The 18,410-nt window shown below is 46.1% G+C and overlaps 3 protein-coding genes across 3 annotated transcripts; 2 read left to right on the top strand and 1 right to left on the bottom strand.

Annotated features, from left to right (window-relative positions):
• Positions 1-332: 332 nt before the first annotated feature.
• Positions 333-749, top strand: LOC137839377 (uncharacterized). The gene has a single exon (XM_068648495.1). The coding sequence runs from the start codon at positions 333-335 to the stop codon at positions 747-749; it is 417 nt and encodes a 138-aa protein (XP_068504596.1).
• A 1,611-nt stretch (positions 750-2,360) lies between these two features.
• LOC137839376 (uncharacterized) lies at positions 2,361-3,371 on the bottom strand. The gene has a single exon (XM_068648494.1). The coding sequence runs from the start codon at positions 3,369-3,371 to the stop codon at positions 2,361-2,363; it is 1,011 nt and encodes a 336-aa protein (XP_068504595.1).
• A 9,111-nt stretch (positions 3,372-12,482) lies between these two features.
• On the top strand, positions 12,483-12,893 carry LOC137839375 (uncharacterized). The gene has a single exon (XM_068648493.1). It carries the CDS (start codon positions 12,483-12,485, stop codon positions 12,891-12,893), a length of 411 nt encoding a protein of 136 aa, XP_068504594.1.
• The last annotated feature ends 5,517 nt before the right edge of the window (positions 12,894-18,410 follow it).

The raw sequence follows: 18,410 nt of genomic DNA, 5'->3' as shown, positions 1-18,410 counted from the left end.
ATAGAGGCAGAACCAGTGGCACAGATCACTGCGCACAAGGTACAACATTTTGTTTGGAAGAACATTGTGTGTCGTTTCGGGGTGCCAAGGCGTCTCATCTCAGATAATGGCACTCAGTTTGCGAGCCAACAGTTGGGGAAGCTGTGTGCAAAAGTAGGAATCAAGCAGGTGTTTGCATCAGTCGAACACCCCAGACGAACGGGCAGGTAGAATCAGCGAATAGAGTTTTGCTGAGGGGACTGAAGAGAAGATTAGAGAAAGCTAAAGGAGCGTGGGCAGAAGAAGTGCCAAGGATTGTGTGGGCTTACCACACCACGCCTCAACCTTCTACCATGGAGACGCCTTTCAGCCTAGTATACGGGTCAGATGCCATGATCCTAGTAGAGATCCACGAGAGTTCTCCACGTTTTCTAAGCTTTGTGACAGAGGAGTACAATGAGGAAAGAAGGGTAAATCTAGACCTATTGGACGAGGCCAGAGAGGAAGCAAGGATAAAGGCAGAAGCTATGAAGAGGAGAGTGGAGCATCAGTATAGCTCTAAGGTAAAGCCACGACAGTTCCAAGTAGTTGACTTGGTCATGCGAAAGGCTCATCCTTACGAGTTGGAGAACAAGTTGTCTCCCAAGTGGACCGAACCCTTCAGGGTGACCGAAGCCAAGGGAAATGGTTCGTACAATCTAGAGACTCTAGAAGGAAGCCCCATCCCACGCAGCTGGAATGCAGCTAATTTAAAATTTTATTTCAGTTGAAAGTTATGGAACACACAGTTGTAAAGGGGACACTCTTTTTCCCTCTCGGGGGTTTTTTAATGAGGTCACCCAAGTAAAAAAGCAGTTCAAGAAAACTTTGTCTCAGTTTTTCCCTCTCACACAGTATAAGATCAAAGATTAAGAAACAAAAGACAAAGACTGAGGAAGATGTCGCCAAGATGAGGCGTCGCCTGGTGTAGGCATCGCCAGATAAGGGAGCAGGCGTCAAATCCAAAGCAAGTAGCAGGAGCGCATGCTCATGCCCAGAGATCAAGACAAAAGGTACGTTCAGTATAAGCTAAAATCCGGGCGCCTAGTCCCTCAGCAGGGGTTAAGGGATTCCTTCGGGACGCCCCCTCCTCAGGTAGGAATAGCTAGCCCCGGTGTCTGATGTTTAGACACCTCGCAAGGAAGTGGCGGGGGGCGTTTCCTTCTAGCGTGGGCATCAGACAGTAAGAAGTTTCGGAGCAGTGGAGAACCAGGTCACTTGGTGCAGATACACGCAGTTGAGGAGAAGCGTCATCCTTCGGGAAACCTTTTCCTTGGGCGTAATCACCAAAATTCCTGGTCATCTTGGTGTTTAGACACACCAGGGACGATACGACGATGTTTCTAACACGCCTCTCCCTGGGCATGGGCACCAAGACCACTGATCGCCTTGGTGTTTTCAGACACCCTGAGGACGAAATGGCACTACCCCAGGGCAGGCCTCTCCTCAGGCGTGGGCACCAAGCACGCAGAGATAAGGGCTAAGTTGCCTTGGTGTTTAGACTCCCCGTGGACGATACGGCGCTGCTGTAATAGGCCTCTTCACGGGCGTGGGCACCAAAGTGCGACTTTTGTCCCAAGTGTTTAGACATGCTGAGGACGATACGACCTCGCGTTTAGCAGGTCTCTCCTCGAGTGTGGACACACAGTACAGAACAGATAAACAGATAAGTCCTCCTCGCCTTCTTGCGATGTTGAGGCCATAGAAGAGATCAGGTTCTCTCTTGCCCTTGCGCGACGTCGAGGCCAGAAAAGAGATGAGACCCCTTTTCATCTTAAGCGATGGTAAAGCCAGCAATGCCCTTGGCAGTAAGCACCTTGGGATCCAAGTAAGTAAAGAGCAAGTTGAAAAAGCCTTGGGATCCAAGTAAGTAAAGAGCAAGTTGAAAAACTTTTCTAAGTTCAGAAGGCAAGAGAAATTCGAAGAGCAAGAGGAAGAGTGATGATGAGACACGAAGTTAAGTCCTCCTATGCCTTTGGGCAATGACGAGGCAGGCGACGCTTTCATGAGGAAGATTCCTAGTAGATACGAAGGCCAAGTAAAGTTCTAAGTGAAAAGATCAGGAGAAGGGTATGCATCGCGACTCAGAAGGGAAGGGTAAGAGAGAAGGTCACGTGCTACCTAAAGAGTTAAAGTCAAACGCAAAGAAGAGATGTATCGAAGGTAACACACTCGATATAGTAAAGAAAGCAGAAGTAGATAAAGGTGCGAGAATTACAAGAATTTAAAGATAGCATCCGAATGGCATTTAAATAAATAAGATTAGGTGTCAGAGTTACATACAAGTTCAAATATTGTAAGTACTACTTTACAAAAAAGATGGAAAATCTATTGGGCGCTGCTCACTCCCCGAGGTCAAGGGGCACCACTTTCCCATCAACAATGTGGTTGCCAGGGTCACAGTTTGAGGTGTTGATCCCTGGGTTTTCGCATGTGGCTTGGGCCAGAGCCTCTTTGAACCCCTCGTCAAAAGTGCCGGCCATGTCGTCGAGGAGATCTTGGTTGGCCTTCTCAAATTCCTCGATCTTGGAGTCCACGGTGGCTAGCTGCTTTTCCAGAAATTCCTTCTCCACTTGAAGCTTTTTCACTTCAGCTTGGGATTTGTCATGTTCAGCTTGGAGAAGGTTGAGAGCTTCAGTCTTCGCAGCTAGCTCCCCCTCAACTTCATTCAGCTTTACCCTGAGGGCTTTGGAGTTCTCAGCCACCACCCTCAGTTCCGCCACCTCCGCCTGTAGAGGGGCCATGGAGCCCAGAAGGTCAGCGTGCTTCTGGTCAGCCTCGCGCAGCCTCAGGGTGGCCGCCTCCTCAACCTTCCGGGTCTCCGCCAAGGAGGCTTGGTAAGCGTCTTCTAGCTTCAGCTTTTCTTTCTTCAGGGCGACCACCTCTCGCTTGAGAGCCTGAAGGGTTTGCATCTCGATGGCCTTGGTTTTTGCTTGTGCGCGCCAATCGAGTGCAATGGAAAGGAAGGCCCCCATGTAGTAGGGCATGCCTTCCTTCTTAGCCTCGCCAGAAGAGCTCCCCGACGACCTCTCATTGAACCCACTCATTAGTTGCATGATCGCAGGGGGAATCGTCAAAACCTCTGGGGCGGGAGCTTGTGGAACAGTTTGTGTTGGTTGGGGTGTGGATTCTGCCCCCTCCTCTTGGCCTATTTGTGGTGTGGGAGATGTGGCGCTCGGAGGGTTGTCCCTTATGGCCCCACCATGTTGAGAGGATGCAGAGCATGAGGAGATGACTCTATCGGTCCTCCTCCTCTTAAAGACCTGCCCCTCGTCAGAGCCTTCGTCATCGGAGAGGACCATAAGAACGCTCTTGCCCTTGTCAAGGTGGGCTGGAGCAGAGGTGTTGGCCATAGCCAGTGGGACTGTGGTGATCGCAGGGGGTGAGTTAGGTGTTTGGAGAGTGTGGGGTGAATTGGTTGTGGGGGCAGTATGTGGAGAATTTGGACTTTGTGGGGTTTCTGAGGGGGCATCAGGGGCGCCAGCTTTCGCAGCAGTTGCCTTGTTGCGAGTTGATGGAGGAGGGCCAAGCACACCTCACCATGGAAGCCAAGACCTAAGACTAGACCGTGATGAGCGTCTAGACTCAAGAAAAGAGCGTCTAGGACGTGATGAGGGGAGGCTACACATGGAGCGTCTAGGAGGAGGACTAGACCGTCTAGGCCCTATTACAAGGTCAATGGCTAAGCACATTCACGCCCAAATGGACCTAGCCACGGATGGAAGAGAGAAGACCTTGTATATGTTACATGGAGGCCCATTAGGGGTGGCTTAATAATTAGGGTAGTGATAGAAAGCACAAACTTGTCTTATATGTGATTTACCCTAGATTTTGTGCACATTCTAGAACCTTCGCACACATGATCGGCCATGTGGTCCATGTGCCATGTGTCTTCTCTTTTGCATTTCATTTTGCTCACATTTCATGTGTAATTAGCTTAGCTTTTACGGCCCATTAGCCTATAAAAGGGAAGGCCATCTCTTGTATTTTTCAAGATTAGTGAGAGTAAACTTATGCTGCCAACATTGTGCCATTCTTTGCTTCTACCTAGTTTCTAGGCTCTAATCTTCATCTTCCTCACTTACCATAGGGCTGGCCGAACCTCCCTACTTCCATACATATCATGCACCTTCAAGATCACCATAGCTCCTAGGAGGATCTTGCACATTTACATCCATGGCTTCCGCACCATTTTTCACATGATTCTAAGAAGAGCTTCATGAATTTGCCATCATTTGGTATCATGAGCATAGGTTCTTCAAAGATGAGTAGTTCTTGGTATTTTCATTTTGAGTTCTTCTTTATTTCATTTTGCTCATCTTGTTTCCATAATTGTCTTGCTGTTTTTTAATTTTTACTTTGTTTTGGTGTGCTATTTGGAAGATCCAACCGGTGCACTTTGTTCAATTGATCTTGAACAATGCTTGTGCAATTTGTGATAGGATTCCATACACCTTGAGTTGCTGTTTTTTATTTTAGGAATTTGAGTCTTTATTGCACTTTTATTTGGTTCATATTATGCTCTTTGAGTCTTTTAATTTCTGAATCCATATATGTTTTGTCAAGTCATGTTCATCCACAATGTCATCAATTCATAGTAGTCCTTTGTTTGGCTTGATTGTTTCTTGATTTTGGTGTAAATATTTGTTTTGAATCTGCTGCGATATTGATCTTTTGGTGCCTTTTATTTTTAGTTTGAGTTCATATTTGTGTTTAGATCTTACACAAATTCCTTCTCATCAATTCCATTGTGTTTATATTTTGGTCTTTTGCTGTTTTTGTTTCCAGTTTTTCCAGAATCCCCTGTTTTACATTCCCTGTGCTGGATGTTTTGTTCTAGAAAATTATTTTCACTCATAGGAAATTTTTTATTCTCTGGAATATGCAAGATTAGGCTGTTACAGAAAAGACAAAAAAAAAGAATCAGCTCAAAAGAGTCAATAGAAAAAAAATGATAAATATTTTAAAAACAGTGTGCAAATCTGGGCGCTACAGTTGGCGTAACTGAACACTGAAATTGAAAAATTTATTAAAAACAAATGGCTCATGCGTTTGGAGTGATTCCAACGCCAGATTTTAGTTAATATCTTGAATATTTTGCATATAAAATTTCAGAGGCAAATTCTAAAAGGGCAGCTCAGCATAAATCGGGAAAAAAACACGTTCTCTGGCCCACAACAATTTTCCAGTGGTGCTGTTTTTTTGATTTTGAAATCTATTCTAGTGCTATTCTTAGGATTCATTTTGTGTGCCTACCTTTATTTGCTTCTCTAATATTTCTTGGAACTCTTTCTAGTTGTCAAAATCTAACTTCATTTGTGTGGTACTGTTTTTCCAATTAAATTGTTTCTTGCTTTCATTCTTTGGCCTCTAAATTTGGTGCTGGAATTCATTCTCAATTGGTGCTTATTTGAGTGGAAATTTGACTTGAATAAGGTCTAGTCTTCTTGATAGGTGTTGGAATTGGGGAATTAAGTCCTTAATTCTAAGAGGAAAAAAAGCAAAGGTAGAAACAAATACTTCTCAAAACACCACAAACACTTGGAGGGTCCAACAAGAAAAGACAACCAAGGAAGTGCCAATAGCAAAAAGAGGATCAACAAAGGGAGTTTTCTTAATTTCTTTGCAACTTAATTTGTGTTAATTACTTCTTTAATTACCAAGTGTCCAAGAAGCCTCACCTAGGGCCGCCTAGTGTAGAGTTTTTAATTAGCAATTGTTAATTGTTTTTAATTACATTACTTGCTTAATTAGTTACGCTTTGCATGTGTGGTTGCCTTGTTTAAGCTTTGTTATTTCGTCTAGCTTGGTTAATTAGTTAGCTTGCATTGTTTTCTTGCATTTGATTTCTCAACTTAATTGTGTTCTAAGTGATTTACTAAGAGAAAGTTTTGTGTGAAGACATTGAGGGATAGTTTTTGGCTAAGGCAAAGGCTTGGTATTTAAGTAGTCCTTTGTGACTCACCTCCCTTACCTGGAAAACTACCTTCTTTGACTTTCCTAAATTTTCTCAAGGTAAAACACTTGTATACACAAAGCTTTAGCCATGTCTTCTTCTTCTAACTCTCCAAAGTCTATTGAAAGTGAAGTAAAATCTATTAAAACTCTTTTGAAAGAAGTTTCACAAGCTGTGCAAATGATTTCTTTTAGACAATTGGAGAATGAGACTAAAATTAATGAGTTGGCTAGAGCCCAAGAAGAGAAATCACAAAAATCACAAAAAAAAAAAAAAAACTCATACTCATGCATCTAGAAGTAATGAGTCTCTAGGGGAGGGGAGCCTTAGAATTAATGACTATTACCAACCACCCCCTAGAAGGAATAGGCAAAGGGAGCAAGAGGGGCCAAGGGAGACTAGAGTAGACCTACCTCACTTCCATGGTAAGAAGAATGTAGAAATCTACCTAGATTGGGAGATGAAAGTAGAACAACTCTTTGCTTGCCATAGGGTGAGTGAAGAACGCAAGGTACCCCTAGCCACCCTTAGCTTCCAAGGGAACGCCATGTATTGGTGGACCTCTCTCGAAAGAGAAAGGCGTCTTCATAGGGAACCTCCCATTACATATTGGAATGACCTTAGGGGAGCCCTAAGACGCCGCCACATACCTTCCTACTACCATAGGGAGTTGATGGACAAGCTCCAAAGACTCCAACAAAAGAACATGAGTGTGGAAGAGTATAGGCAGAAAATGGAGCTCTATATGATGAGAGCATCCATTAGGGAAGAGGAGGAAACCACCATTGCTAGGTTCCTTAGTGGCCTATCACTTGAGATAAGAGATAAGGTATCACTGGAGGACGACCAAGCACACCTCACCATGGAAGCCAAGACCCAAGACTAGACCGTGATGAGCGTCTAGACTCAAGAAAGGAGCGTCTAGGACGTGATGAGGGGAGGCTACACATGGAGCGTCTAGGAGGAGGACTAGACCGTATAGGCCCTATTACAAGGTCAATGGCTAAGCACATTCACGCCCAAATGGACCTAGCCACGGATGGAAGAGAGAAGACCTTGTATATGTTTCATGGAGGCCCATTAGGGGTGGCTTAGTAATTAGGGTAGTGATAGAAAGCACAAACTTGTCTTATATGTGATTTACCCTAGATTTTGTGCACATTCTAGAACCTTGTACCGCCCTGATGGTCGGGTGTGATGACGTGGCATCCTGCTACAGTATAGGCGTGTTGACAAGGCGCCAGGTTGGTAGAAGGGAAGGAAGTCGGGGGGCACGTGTAGTCGCCAGTTGCTAAGCTGGCGTGTTCCGACTTCCAGCTTACCAGAATAGGCGATCGCCAGGTTGAAGATGAAGTCGCCCGATGTAGATTCAGGCGACCTAGTTATTGGAGATCGCCGGAGAAAGCACATCGCCGAAGATGAAAGAGAAGCAGATTATGAAGGCGGCCGTCGAGACCACAGGGAAGGTGTGTGAAGGTCCCTAACTCGCCAGTTCCAGTAGAGATCGCACTCCTAAGTTAGCTATGCACTGGGCAGTACCATGCATAAGTAACTTAGCCAAAATAAGAGTAGAAGCAGCGCCAAGTCAGGGAGCCTCCAGATGATGGCACGTGTACAGTTGGATGCGAGCCACGTGTCCGAGTCTGTAACTGCCAGGAGAGAGAAAGCCACCAGGGATATAAGAGTTCTTAACAAACTTTCTGAGGTACGCACGTTCAGTTCATACACTTTACGCTTGCGAGTTAGAGCTGACTGTGAGAGAGGATTTGCACGGTTCTAGTTCTCTTAGTTTTTGGTGATACCGTCACTGACTTGAGCGTTGGAGTGCGATCGGCCGCAGCGGCGCCGTGCTGTTTCTTTGCAGGTTCTTGAGATAGATCCCGAAGAGGAACGGAGGTGAGAGGCGGTGCGCACGTCGATCCTTTGACGAGGCAGTTTCCAGCGTTCCGGTCAACAGGCAGGATCAAACCTTAGCACACATGACCGGCCATGTGGTCCATGTGCCATGTGTCTTCTCTTTTGCATTTCATTTTGCTCACATTTCATGTGTAATTAGCTTAGCTTTTACGGCCCATTAGCCTATAAAAGGGAAGGCCATCTCTTGTATTTTTCAAGATTAATGAGAGTAAAGTTATGCTGCCAACATTGTGCCATGCTTTGCTTCTACCTAGTTTCTAGGCTCTAATCTTCATCTTCCTCACTTACCATAGGGCTGGACGAACCTCCCTACTTCCATACATATCATGCACCTTCACGATCACCATAGCTCCTAGGAGGATCTTGCACATTTACATCCATGGCTTCCGCACCATTTTTCACATGATTCTAAGAAGAGCTTGATACCAGTTAAAAGCACACACAGCACATACAAAAATTTAGAGTAGACAAACAACACATACAACAATAAGAGAAAGCACATTAAGAGGTAAATATAAAGAAGACAAGTAAGGGCATAGATTTTCCTACCAAAGTACCGAGAAAGGGCGTCCGCATTAAACTCGCAAGCTATGAGCTCCGCGGTGTTGAAGACGACTCCCATGCCAGCCAGAGCAACACATACCTCTCTATCAGCAGAGGGTAGTTCGTCAAGGGACTTGGGCTTGATCAACCTTGGCTCTTGCAACCAGTACAAGGGGAAGCCATCTAGGGCTGTGGGGTCGCGTTTTGTGCAGCACACCCTGAAGAACTTACCCTTCCTCCCTTCGTAAGAATTCTGGAAGAGGGTGAGGATGATCCTTCCGGCGACCCCAGAGAAGCTCACCCAGAGGCTTTTCCCTTGCTTCTTCACTTCGAAAAAATGGAGGAAGATGTCCACTGAGGGTAGTAGGCCCAAGTACCCGCTCAGGATTTCAAACGCCCTGATGAATGCCCAGCTATTGGGATGTAGCTGGGGAGGGGCTACATTGATCTCGGTAAGAAGTTCCCTCTCGAAGCCTGAGAAGGGAAGGCGCAGACCGGTTTGTTTGAACACCGTCTGGTAAAGGAAGAAAAAGGGTTTCCCGCCGTTGGACCTTTCATCCACGCAGACCGGCTCCCCGCGGGTGGCGTGACGAACGGAGATGTGGCATTCGTGTCTGCTGTGGAAGGCGTTGAAGGTGTGTAGACGTGGGTCAACCAAATGGTTCTCCACGTCTTCAACGGTGGTCAAAGTCGAACATTCGGCCAAGAGCTCGTCAGAAGCCCAAGGGTAGTCAACCTTGTAGTTGATTCTTGGGGGTGGTGGATTGGCGGTTGTTTTCGTACGCGCCATAGATTGATTAAGAAGCTAAAGAATGGAGAAGAGGAAAGGTTCAGTGAATAGGGTTAAGGCGTAAAAGGGAAAGAAACCCTAAGAAGACCCCTACCCACGCGAGAAATCCAGAAAAGAGGGAAGAACGAAGAAATGTGGAGGAAAAGAGAAGAACACAAGAAATGCATGAATATAAACAGTCCCAGGCAGTCATAGGAGCAATACTGTAAAGCATAAGGGCGATCGGAGTAGAAAACCATACCTTTGGTGGTTGGAAGTTGCAAAGGTAAGAGCTTTCGTGAAGAGGAAACGCAGAGATTGCAGAGAAGATGAACAGTAAGAAGGAATGCGAAAAGAGTGAATGAAACAGTGCCTCGAGCGCGCGTTTTTGAAAAATTATAATGTTAACTTAGAGAAGCGCTAAGGACACTCATCCCCAGCCGTAGGATCGTGCCAAGTGTCGAGAGATTAGCGCGCAACTTAAAGCGTCACATCTTCAGCGCAGAGAATGTCAAGTCAGCTGCTCAAAGAATGTCACATCAGCAGGAATGCCACGTGGATGATAGGGCGAGGCCTTAGTCTTTTTGCTGAAACAAGTGTCAGCTCAAGACTGGGGGCTTGTGTACCGTCCCGTCCCCGGGCGTTGACCAAAGTCAAAGTCAAAGTCAAACATGTGGTGGGACCCATCCAGGGAGCCTAGGGAAGAAAGTCAACAGGTTGACCGCTTAAGGCATCAACGGTGTCACCCCCCGATACCCACGGGTAGGAAAGACCGTGGAGGGGGCGACACCGCGAGGGGCCTCAGTATCTCAAAACAATATTAAAGAGAAGATAAAGGTGGCTTCAAGGCCATATTCCCAGTATCAGTGAGGAGTAACCTGACTTTTGAAGTACCCACGCCACCTTTGGGAGACCCCTGTGATAGATACGACCCATGAGAGGGCCACGCCCAGGGGCGAACCATGTGCGTGGTACGAGAGGAAGGTAGATACACTCCCAGGGAGAGTGACTAGAGGTTGGGGCGCATGAGTTGGCACCCAGAAAGTCACCCCTTACGCCAAATGCACTTCGAGGAAGGAGGGCTTACGGCGCTGTAAGGCCCTCCACGTAGAGTAGCGATCAAGTTAGAAGAACACGTGGTAGTAAGCATTGAAACATCAAGGTATATCAGTTTCCATGAAAGTTTGCTAAGGTACGCATTTATTAAGTTTACGTTTCAAATGCTTTAAAGCACTTTAAATGATTTAAATGCTTTGAACGTTTTAAATGCGTTAAACGTTTTTAAACGCCTTAAATGCGCTTTAAGATGCTTTAACTGCACTTTAAGACGCTTTGAATGTTTTAGACGTTTAAAAGAGGCCTTAGACGTTTGAGACAAGGGATCCAATCCATACCTAGTTTGACACACACTTTAGTTGCTAGCTCGCGAACCCACTGTACGCACATGCAATTAGAGGGATAATCAGTTACTCAGTTATTTGACCACCTTCAGAGCATCCATTCACGGTGTTCTGATACGGAGGTGTGTCACCTTTGATGTTTCTCGCTTGCTGACTTGATCGTCGAAGTGCAAACTGCCGCGAAGGCGCCCCTTTGTTCACTTCTTTTCTGGTGTTCACAAAGACGGGAATCTAGGTTGAAGACGAAGGTGCCTTAGCTCGTGAGTATAAGCCACGCACGAAGACGCACCCGGTCAACCGGCGGGAACAAACATCATGGGACCGTTTCTTCTAGTAGTTCGTCAGATGAAATACCTTGTGGTCGCCATCGAGTACTTCATCAAGTGGATAGAGGCTGAGCCTGTCGCACAAATCACAACTCACAAGGTTCAACACTTCGTGTGCAAGAACATTGTTTGCTGCTTTGGAGTCCTAAAACATTTAGTGTCTGACAATGGCACCTAGTTCGCAAGCCAGCAGCTAGGCAAACTCTGCACAAAGCTCGTGTTCCGTCCGGTTGACCGGGACGTCTTCGTGCACGACCTCAACCGTCAGCTAGGGTCTCCTTCCCACTGGTTACCTGTGGATTCCTGCGAAAAAGAGGACAAAGAGGCGCCCTAGCGGCCGTTTGCACTCCGACGCTCAAGTCAGCCAGCAAGAAACACCAAAACTGCTCACCTACGTCTCTGAGCACCGCGTATGGCACTCTGAAGGTGGTAAAAGAACTGTGTATATGTGTGTCTGCTTTCTCCCTCAGGCAAAGATCTTTCCCCAGTCCCTTGTACGTAACCTCAAGCACGAGCAAGGAACTAGAGAGTTCTCTGGTAAATTTGCCAAAAGTTCGAACCCTGTTTCCAACATTCTCCGCGCTATTTAAACTACCCAAGCATTAAAGCGCCTTAAAGCGCCTTTAATTACAAATGTAACGTACTCAATCAGCGTACTTAATTAGAAAACGTAGCGCATTTAAGACGTTGAAACGCTTGGGAGCCATTATAGTACCTGAATGCTCGAAAGGGAAACTGTATTGAATGACTTTAATTACCTGGCACCTGACTAAAGGGTGTTTCCATTTTGACATGGCTGCTGTACACGTGGAGGGCCTCACGACGCCGTGATCCCATCTGGGGGCGTTTCTGCCCACCTGGGGACGTTTCTGTGCGTGAGTCCTCCTGCTCGGGAGTGCTACTGCGCTAGGGGTGACTTTTTGGGTGCCAACTCATGCCCCCAATCATCTAGTCACTTACTTTGAGAGCGTATCTGCCTTCCTCTCGTTCCCTGCACCCGGCTGCCCTGGGCGTGACCTTCCTCTTGAGTCGTATCTGTCCCCAAGGCGTCTCTGGGGCGGCAGGGGTACTTCACGAGTCAGGCTGCCCTCCATTGATACTATCACTATGGCCTTGAAGCCACCTTTTCCTTTCTCTTTATCACTGCCCCGGGTTATCGGGACCTGAGGCCTCCCCACGGCGTTGCTCCCTCCATGGTCTTTCCTACCCATGGGTATCGGGGAACCACACTGTGATCGCCTTGCTTTAGTACTGTTTGAGCTGGCGACGCCCTGGTTGGGCGACGCCATCACCTAGGCGATGCCTTATCCTGGCGACGCCTCCTCTTGGCGATGCTGGCACTTGGCGTCTCTCCACCTAGGCGACGCCTTGCGTTGACTTTGACTCTCCAGTTGTTGACTTTGACCTTGACTTAGTCAACGCCCGGATACGGGACGGTACAGCTCGGTATCAAGTAGGTGTTCGCATCGGTCGAGCAACCCCAGATAAATGGACAGGTTGAATCCGCTAACCGAGTCTTGCTCAGGGGCCTAAAGAGAAGGCTAGAAAAAGCCATGGAGACTTGGGCGGAAGAGGTCCCCAAAATTGTGTGGGCTTACCACACCACTCCCCAGTCTACCACCAAGGAGACACCTTTTAGCCTGGTGTATGGTTCAGATGCCATGATTCTTGTTGAGATCCAGAAAAGTTCACCTCGTTTCCAGAACTTCGTGGCCAAGGAGTCTAACGAGGAAAGAAGGGTAAACTTAGACCTACTAGACGTGGTTAGGGAGGAAGCACGCATCAAGGCCAAAGCCTTGAAGAGAAAGGTGGAGAATAAGCACAAGTCCAAGTTGAAACCTCGGCAGTTCCAGGTCGTCGACTTTGTAATGCGAAAAGCTCACCCCTACCAACTGGAGAACAAGTTGTCTCCCAAGTGGATTGGGCCATTCCGTGTAATAGAAGTGCTCTGGAATGGAGCGTAAAAACTCGAGACCTTGGAAGGTGGGATGATTCCCCAAACATGGAATGGGGCCAATCTCAAATTTTATTTTAGTTATTCATATCATTGTACGCAGTTAAGGGGACACTCTTTTTCCCTTATCAGGGTTTTTTAATGAGGTCACCCAATAAAAAAGTTAGTAGAAAAATATGTTTGCAATGTATTGTACTGTAAAAAGTAAGTGAACCTCTCCCTTGCCTTTATACGCCAAGGTCGAGAACAATAAGTCCCTTGCCTTTATACGCCAATGTCGAGAATAGTATGGTTCCAAGTAAGATATCTCCCTTGCCTTTATACACCAAGGTCGAGAATAGTATGGTTCTAAGTAAGACATCTCCCTTGCCTTTATACGCCAAGCTTGAGAACAACAAGTGAACTTCTCCCTTGCCTTTATACACCAAGGTCGAGAATAGTATGGTTCCAAGTAAGACATCTCCCTTGCCTTATACGCCAAGTTCGAGAACAACAAGTGAACCTCTCCCTTGCCTTTATACTCCAAGGTCGAGAATAGTATGGTTCCAAGTAAGACATCTCCCTTTCCTTTATATGCCAAGGTCGAGAACAGTTAGTGAACCTCTTCCTTTATACGTTGTCCCGACTAGTCCTCGGTCATCGATCCCAGAGGTTGACCTCAGACATCGCACACTGGTGCCTGATAGCGGAAGTGAGCCACATAAGGGGGGCCTCGGATGCACCTATGAGAGGATTGGTCAGTCTTCGAACATCGGTACCATAGACCCCGATGTTGGAGATCGACATCAGACCTCAGCAATAGAGGGAGAGATCAGACATCGGTGGTATGAATGTTATAGTGGGCCACGTAAGGTAGACCCTAGAGTTATACTAAGCTATCAGTTAAAACATCAGACAAGGGGAAAGCCTAAGTCACGAGGGATCCATGCACGTGGTGTGTATAGCGCATACAGGCGCGACACGTGAGAATAATCCTTGGAGGCGCTAAGACCCACTAGGGTTAGGGTTTCCAAGTGAAGCTGCATGCATGGTACGTGAATACTTAGGGCACCCGCAGAAACAGATGGCACCAGAGATTAGGTGCAAAAGTTGGTACCAAGGCTGCCACTCTGTTAGTCGTTGCACTCCAGTTAAGGGAAGTTCTATGTGCCAGATACGCTAAGATTATGTAAATAGCGGCGCAAGGACGTTCCCCAAGGATTCCTAGACAAGGGTAACAACACAAAGGTAAACCCTAGTTTCAACCTATATAAAGGGTGTCAAGAACCCTAGCAAGGTACATGGTTTCTAAGACTGAAACTACTTTATACACCTGGTGTTTCTTTGCCCTTATACTGACTTAAGCGTCGGAGTGCAAACGGCCGTCAAGGCGCCCCTTTGTCTTTACAGGTGAGAGATTCTTTGATCAAGAAAGTACGATTCTCAGGCGGAGATAGAAGGGTCGAAGGCTGCTGTTAGAGTCAACCAGCGAAGCGAGTCAATCGGCAGGAACATTTGGCGCCCACCGTGGGGCTAGTTAAAGCAAGGTCCCACTCACAATCGTGTTAAGAGTATTTACCAGCGATATGAGGAGTACGAGGCAAGGATCTGTTGTAGCCACAGGTGTTGTGCTGTTGGAGGGGACAATGTTACCATGCATCAAATTCTGGAGACTATGCGTGCCCTCCAAGCAGAGGTGGCGGCATCTAGGGTTGAAATTGCCGCATCACGCGCGGACAATGAAGAACTGCGCAGGGCCAATGAGGAACTGCGCAGGGATTTGTAACAAGTAAGGGAGCGCGCGGTGGATGAACGTGCCCCACCTGTACAACTCAGGGCACGTCCCATGCCGTTCTCACAGGCGATCATGGATACAACGTGACCAACCACGTCTCTGGGCCCGAAGGTCACCTTCAAAGGAGTAGAGGACCCAGAGGCCCATCTCACGGTGTTCCACACTCAGATGATGCTTACAGGAGGATTTGACGCCATGTACTGCAAGTTGCTCGTAAGAACGTTAGCAGACGCGACGTTGGAAGGGTTCGTTAGCCTTCCCGACGGACACATCACCACCTTCGACCAGTTTGCGACGTTGTTCAGGAAACAATACCTTGTTAAAATGGCCCCCACCCGGCTTTCTTATGATGTCTTCGACATTAAACAGTACCAGGGGGAGTCCATGAAGGACTACTTAAACATATTTGGGGTCCAGGTGGTGAGGTTGAAACCCACAGATGAGGCCATGACGGTGCATGCATTCTTCAAAGGAATGTTGCCAGGACCTTTCAGCGAATCGCTGCTAAGGTTCTACCCAAAGATATTCACTGAGATCAGACGTCGGGCGTTGGCATACATCACCGCAAATGATCGAGTAACAGAGGAAACGTTGTCTTGTCGGTCCTATCCGACCTCGCACAGTAGTTCAACCTCAGCCCATGAGGGTACACGAGGCAGCCACAGAGAAGAAGGGGGCAGGAAAACCCTACGAACAGTCCCAGGCGGGGACACGCACATGAAGGGACCCGCCCCCAAAAAATAATTTTTTAGTGGAGCTCAAGGAGCTAATCGTTATCCCAAACATAGCGGCAAGGCTGAAGGTGCCCGCAAAGACCGATAGAAAGATAAGGCCCTACAAGAAAGCTTGGTGTGAGTTTCTGTACTGTCCCGTCCCCGGGTTTTGACCAAAGTCAAAGTCAACATATGGTGGGACCCCTCAAGGGGGCCCAAGGGAAGAAAGTCAACAGGTTGACCGCTTAAGGCGTCACCAGGATGAGGCGTCGCCAGGTGTAGGCGTCGCCAAGATGAGGCGTCGCCAAGATGAGGCGTCGCCAGGTTGGGCGTCGCCAAGATGAGGCGTTGCCAGGTTGGGCGTAGCCAAGTTAAGGCATCAACGGTGTCTAATGGCAAATTCATGGAGCTCTTCTCGGAATCATAATCAATGGGTGCGGAAGGTATGGATTGAGATGTGCAAGATCCTCCTAGGAGCTATGGTGATCTTGAAGGTGCATGATGTGTATGGAAAGAGGGAGGTTTCGGCCAGCCCTATGGTAGATGATGAAGATGAAGATTAGATCCTAGAAACTAGGGAAAAGCAATGTATGGCACAATGTTGGCAGCATAACATTACTCTCATTAATCTTGCAAATACATGAGCTAGGCATCTCCTTTTATAGGCTAAGGAGGCCGTAAATCCTAAGCTAAGAGAAGATGAAATGTAAGCCAAATGAAATGTAAATGTGAGGCACATGGGCACTGGAGCACATGGGTGAACATGGGTTCACATGGCTATCAAAACCGTCCCTTGATTAGTGAAGGCTTCTAGATACCTTTGCTAATCAAGGTTAATTCCTCCTTAATTCTAATGTGCAGAAAAATAAACATTTGTCCACATGGCTATGCTATTTACACCCCAATTAAAGCTAAACTACACTTGTTGGGCCTTCACGGAATTTGTGCTAGTAAGCCACTCTCCCATTCATAGCTTTGATCCAAGTCTCCTTGTCCTAGACGCTCCTAGCTTGGTCTTCTTGTCCTAGACGCTCCTAGCTTGGTCTTCTTGTCCTAGACGCTCCTAGCTTGGTCTTCTTGTCCTAGACGCTCCTAGCTTGGTCTTAGACGCTCCTAGCTTGGTCTTAGACGCTCTTAGCTTGGTCTTAGACGCTCCTAGCTTGATCTTGGACGTTCTTGACTTGGCTCTTACTTTTCATGAAAGGTTGTGCTTGGCCCTCTTCCATCATCCCCTCCCTCTTGAAAAGGATTTGTCCTCAAATCCAATGCTTTTGCTTCCTAGGGGAATGGTTGTGGCTGGATGGTGTCCATCATCTTCTCCTTCTTGAGAAGATCTATCCTCAGATCTTCAGACTAGATCTCGGATAGCAGCCTCTTGCTTTGGGAAGTAGGATTGCCCTCCCGGGTCAAACGTGTACTTACGGAAATCATCAAATAAAGCAGAGGTGTTAGTTTGAAAATTTATTTCACTAAGTTGCCATGTTTGTTTTTCCTTTGTTTTAGGAAACTTTTCACAATATTTCTCTTTTGATGGTTGTATGTGTTCTATAATCATCTCATTTATTTGAAAATGTTCATTTGTGGTTACTTTCTCGTTAGGCATAAATCCTATATGATGGAGATCAAGCCCAAGAGAACATGGAGGCCACTCATCAAGCTCAAGAAGAGGTGGAGGCACAAATGGAGGACGCCCTTGGAGGTCAAAGTCCACCTCAAAGGATTACAAGAAGCATGTTCAAAGCCTTGGGAGCTAGAGGACATTTATTTTCTCTTTTTGTAGTGTCTTTAATTGAAGGTGCTTAGAGGGAAACCTTAGAAACCTCTTTTGTTATAGCATCTTTTAGGTTTTAGTTAGGAGCTTTAGGGGGGTGTATTAGTAGATAGGTGTAGGAGTAGAATAGGGGGTGCCAAAGTGAAGGAAAGGATCACACCTTCCTTGCCTTACATTTTAGCGCCGGTTCTAGCTTGTTTTGGAGGGAATTTTGTTTTGTTTTAGCTTTCAATTTTCAGCACCTTAGGCTATAAATAGAGGTGCCTTCCTTGTAAATTTCAGATTTGAATTCATCTAAAGAAACTATACTCAAAATTGGAGTGAGCATTTGGAGAGCTTTTGAGCTTCTACTCTAGTCTTATCTTGAAGGACCATGGTTTCCTCAAGTGGCGGCTTGCACACTCATCTAGGAGCATCCATACTTCTAGTGGCGTGATCATCCAACCTATCTTCCATCTTCATGAGCATTCTCTTCTCCTTCCTTTCTTCTTCTTCAATTTGTTCATGTTGCCTTGTGTTTTGAGTTGTTGTTGTTTCGGTTCTTCTAATTTTCCAGCACCTATTTTCTGTTTGTTTCTTAATTCTGTTCGGTACTTTTGTTTTTGATTCAATTCTGTTCGGTCTCTTCTTTTTATCTTCCTTTGTTGATTCAATTTGACAATATTTGGTTCATCCAAATGAGTTTGGGATTTGGTACTTGTTATTGGTGAGTTCTTGATTTTAGAACCATGATCCAACTTCTAAGAAAGTGCCTCTATATTTTCCAGCTCAAGGTGATTCCTCAAAGTGTCAAGAATCTTGTTCTATGTGGCTATTGGAATCACATCATGTGGTATCATGAGTCTTAGGTTCATTCTTGTTTAATTGTTGAGTTGTGTGCACTTTAAATTCAAGAGCTCTTTAATTTCTTGCAATTTAAGTTTCTGTTTTAGAATTTTAATTGAGTTTTCTTGCTGTTTTTCCTTTGCTCCAAGTGTTTGTGGAAAGGTGTATGGCACTCATAATTCTTATGAGTATGGTTGCTCTTTTGGAATGGCATTATCCTTCCTAGAGTTTACCTTAAGCTTCCTTTCACTTGTTACAATTTGTGTTGTGTCTTTTAATTTTTGAATCATGTCAAGTTTTGTCTTAGTCATGTTATTCCATATATGTCATTACTTCTAGTAGTACTTTTATTGTTTTGATTGTTTATTGCTTTGGTGTCATATAATTTTCTGTTTTGATGTTGATCCTTTGTGCATTTTCTTTTTAGAATTGAGTTCATACTTG

The sequence above is a fragment of the Phaseolus vulgaris genome, chromosome 3, assembly GCF_000499845.2.
Source record: "Phaseolus vulgaris cultivar G19833 chromosome 3, P. vulgaris v2.0, whole genome shotgun sequence".
Classification (NCBI taxonomy): Eukaryota; Viridiplantae; Streptophyta; class Magnoliopsida; order Fabales; family Fabaceae; genus Phaseolus; species Phaseolus vulgaris.
The sequence above is the reverse complement of the archived record's forward strand: the minus strand, read 5'-3'. Positions and strand labels throughout refer to the sequence as shown.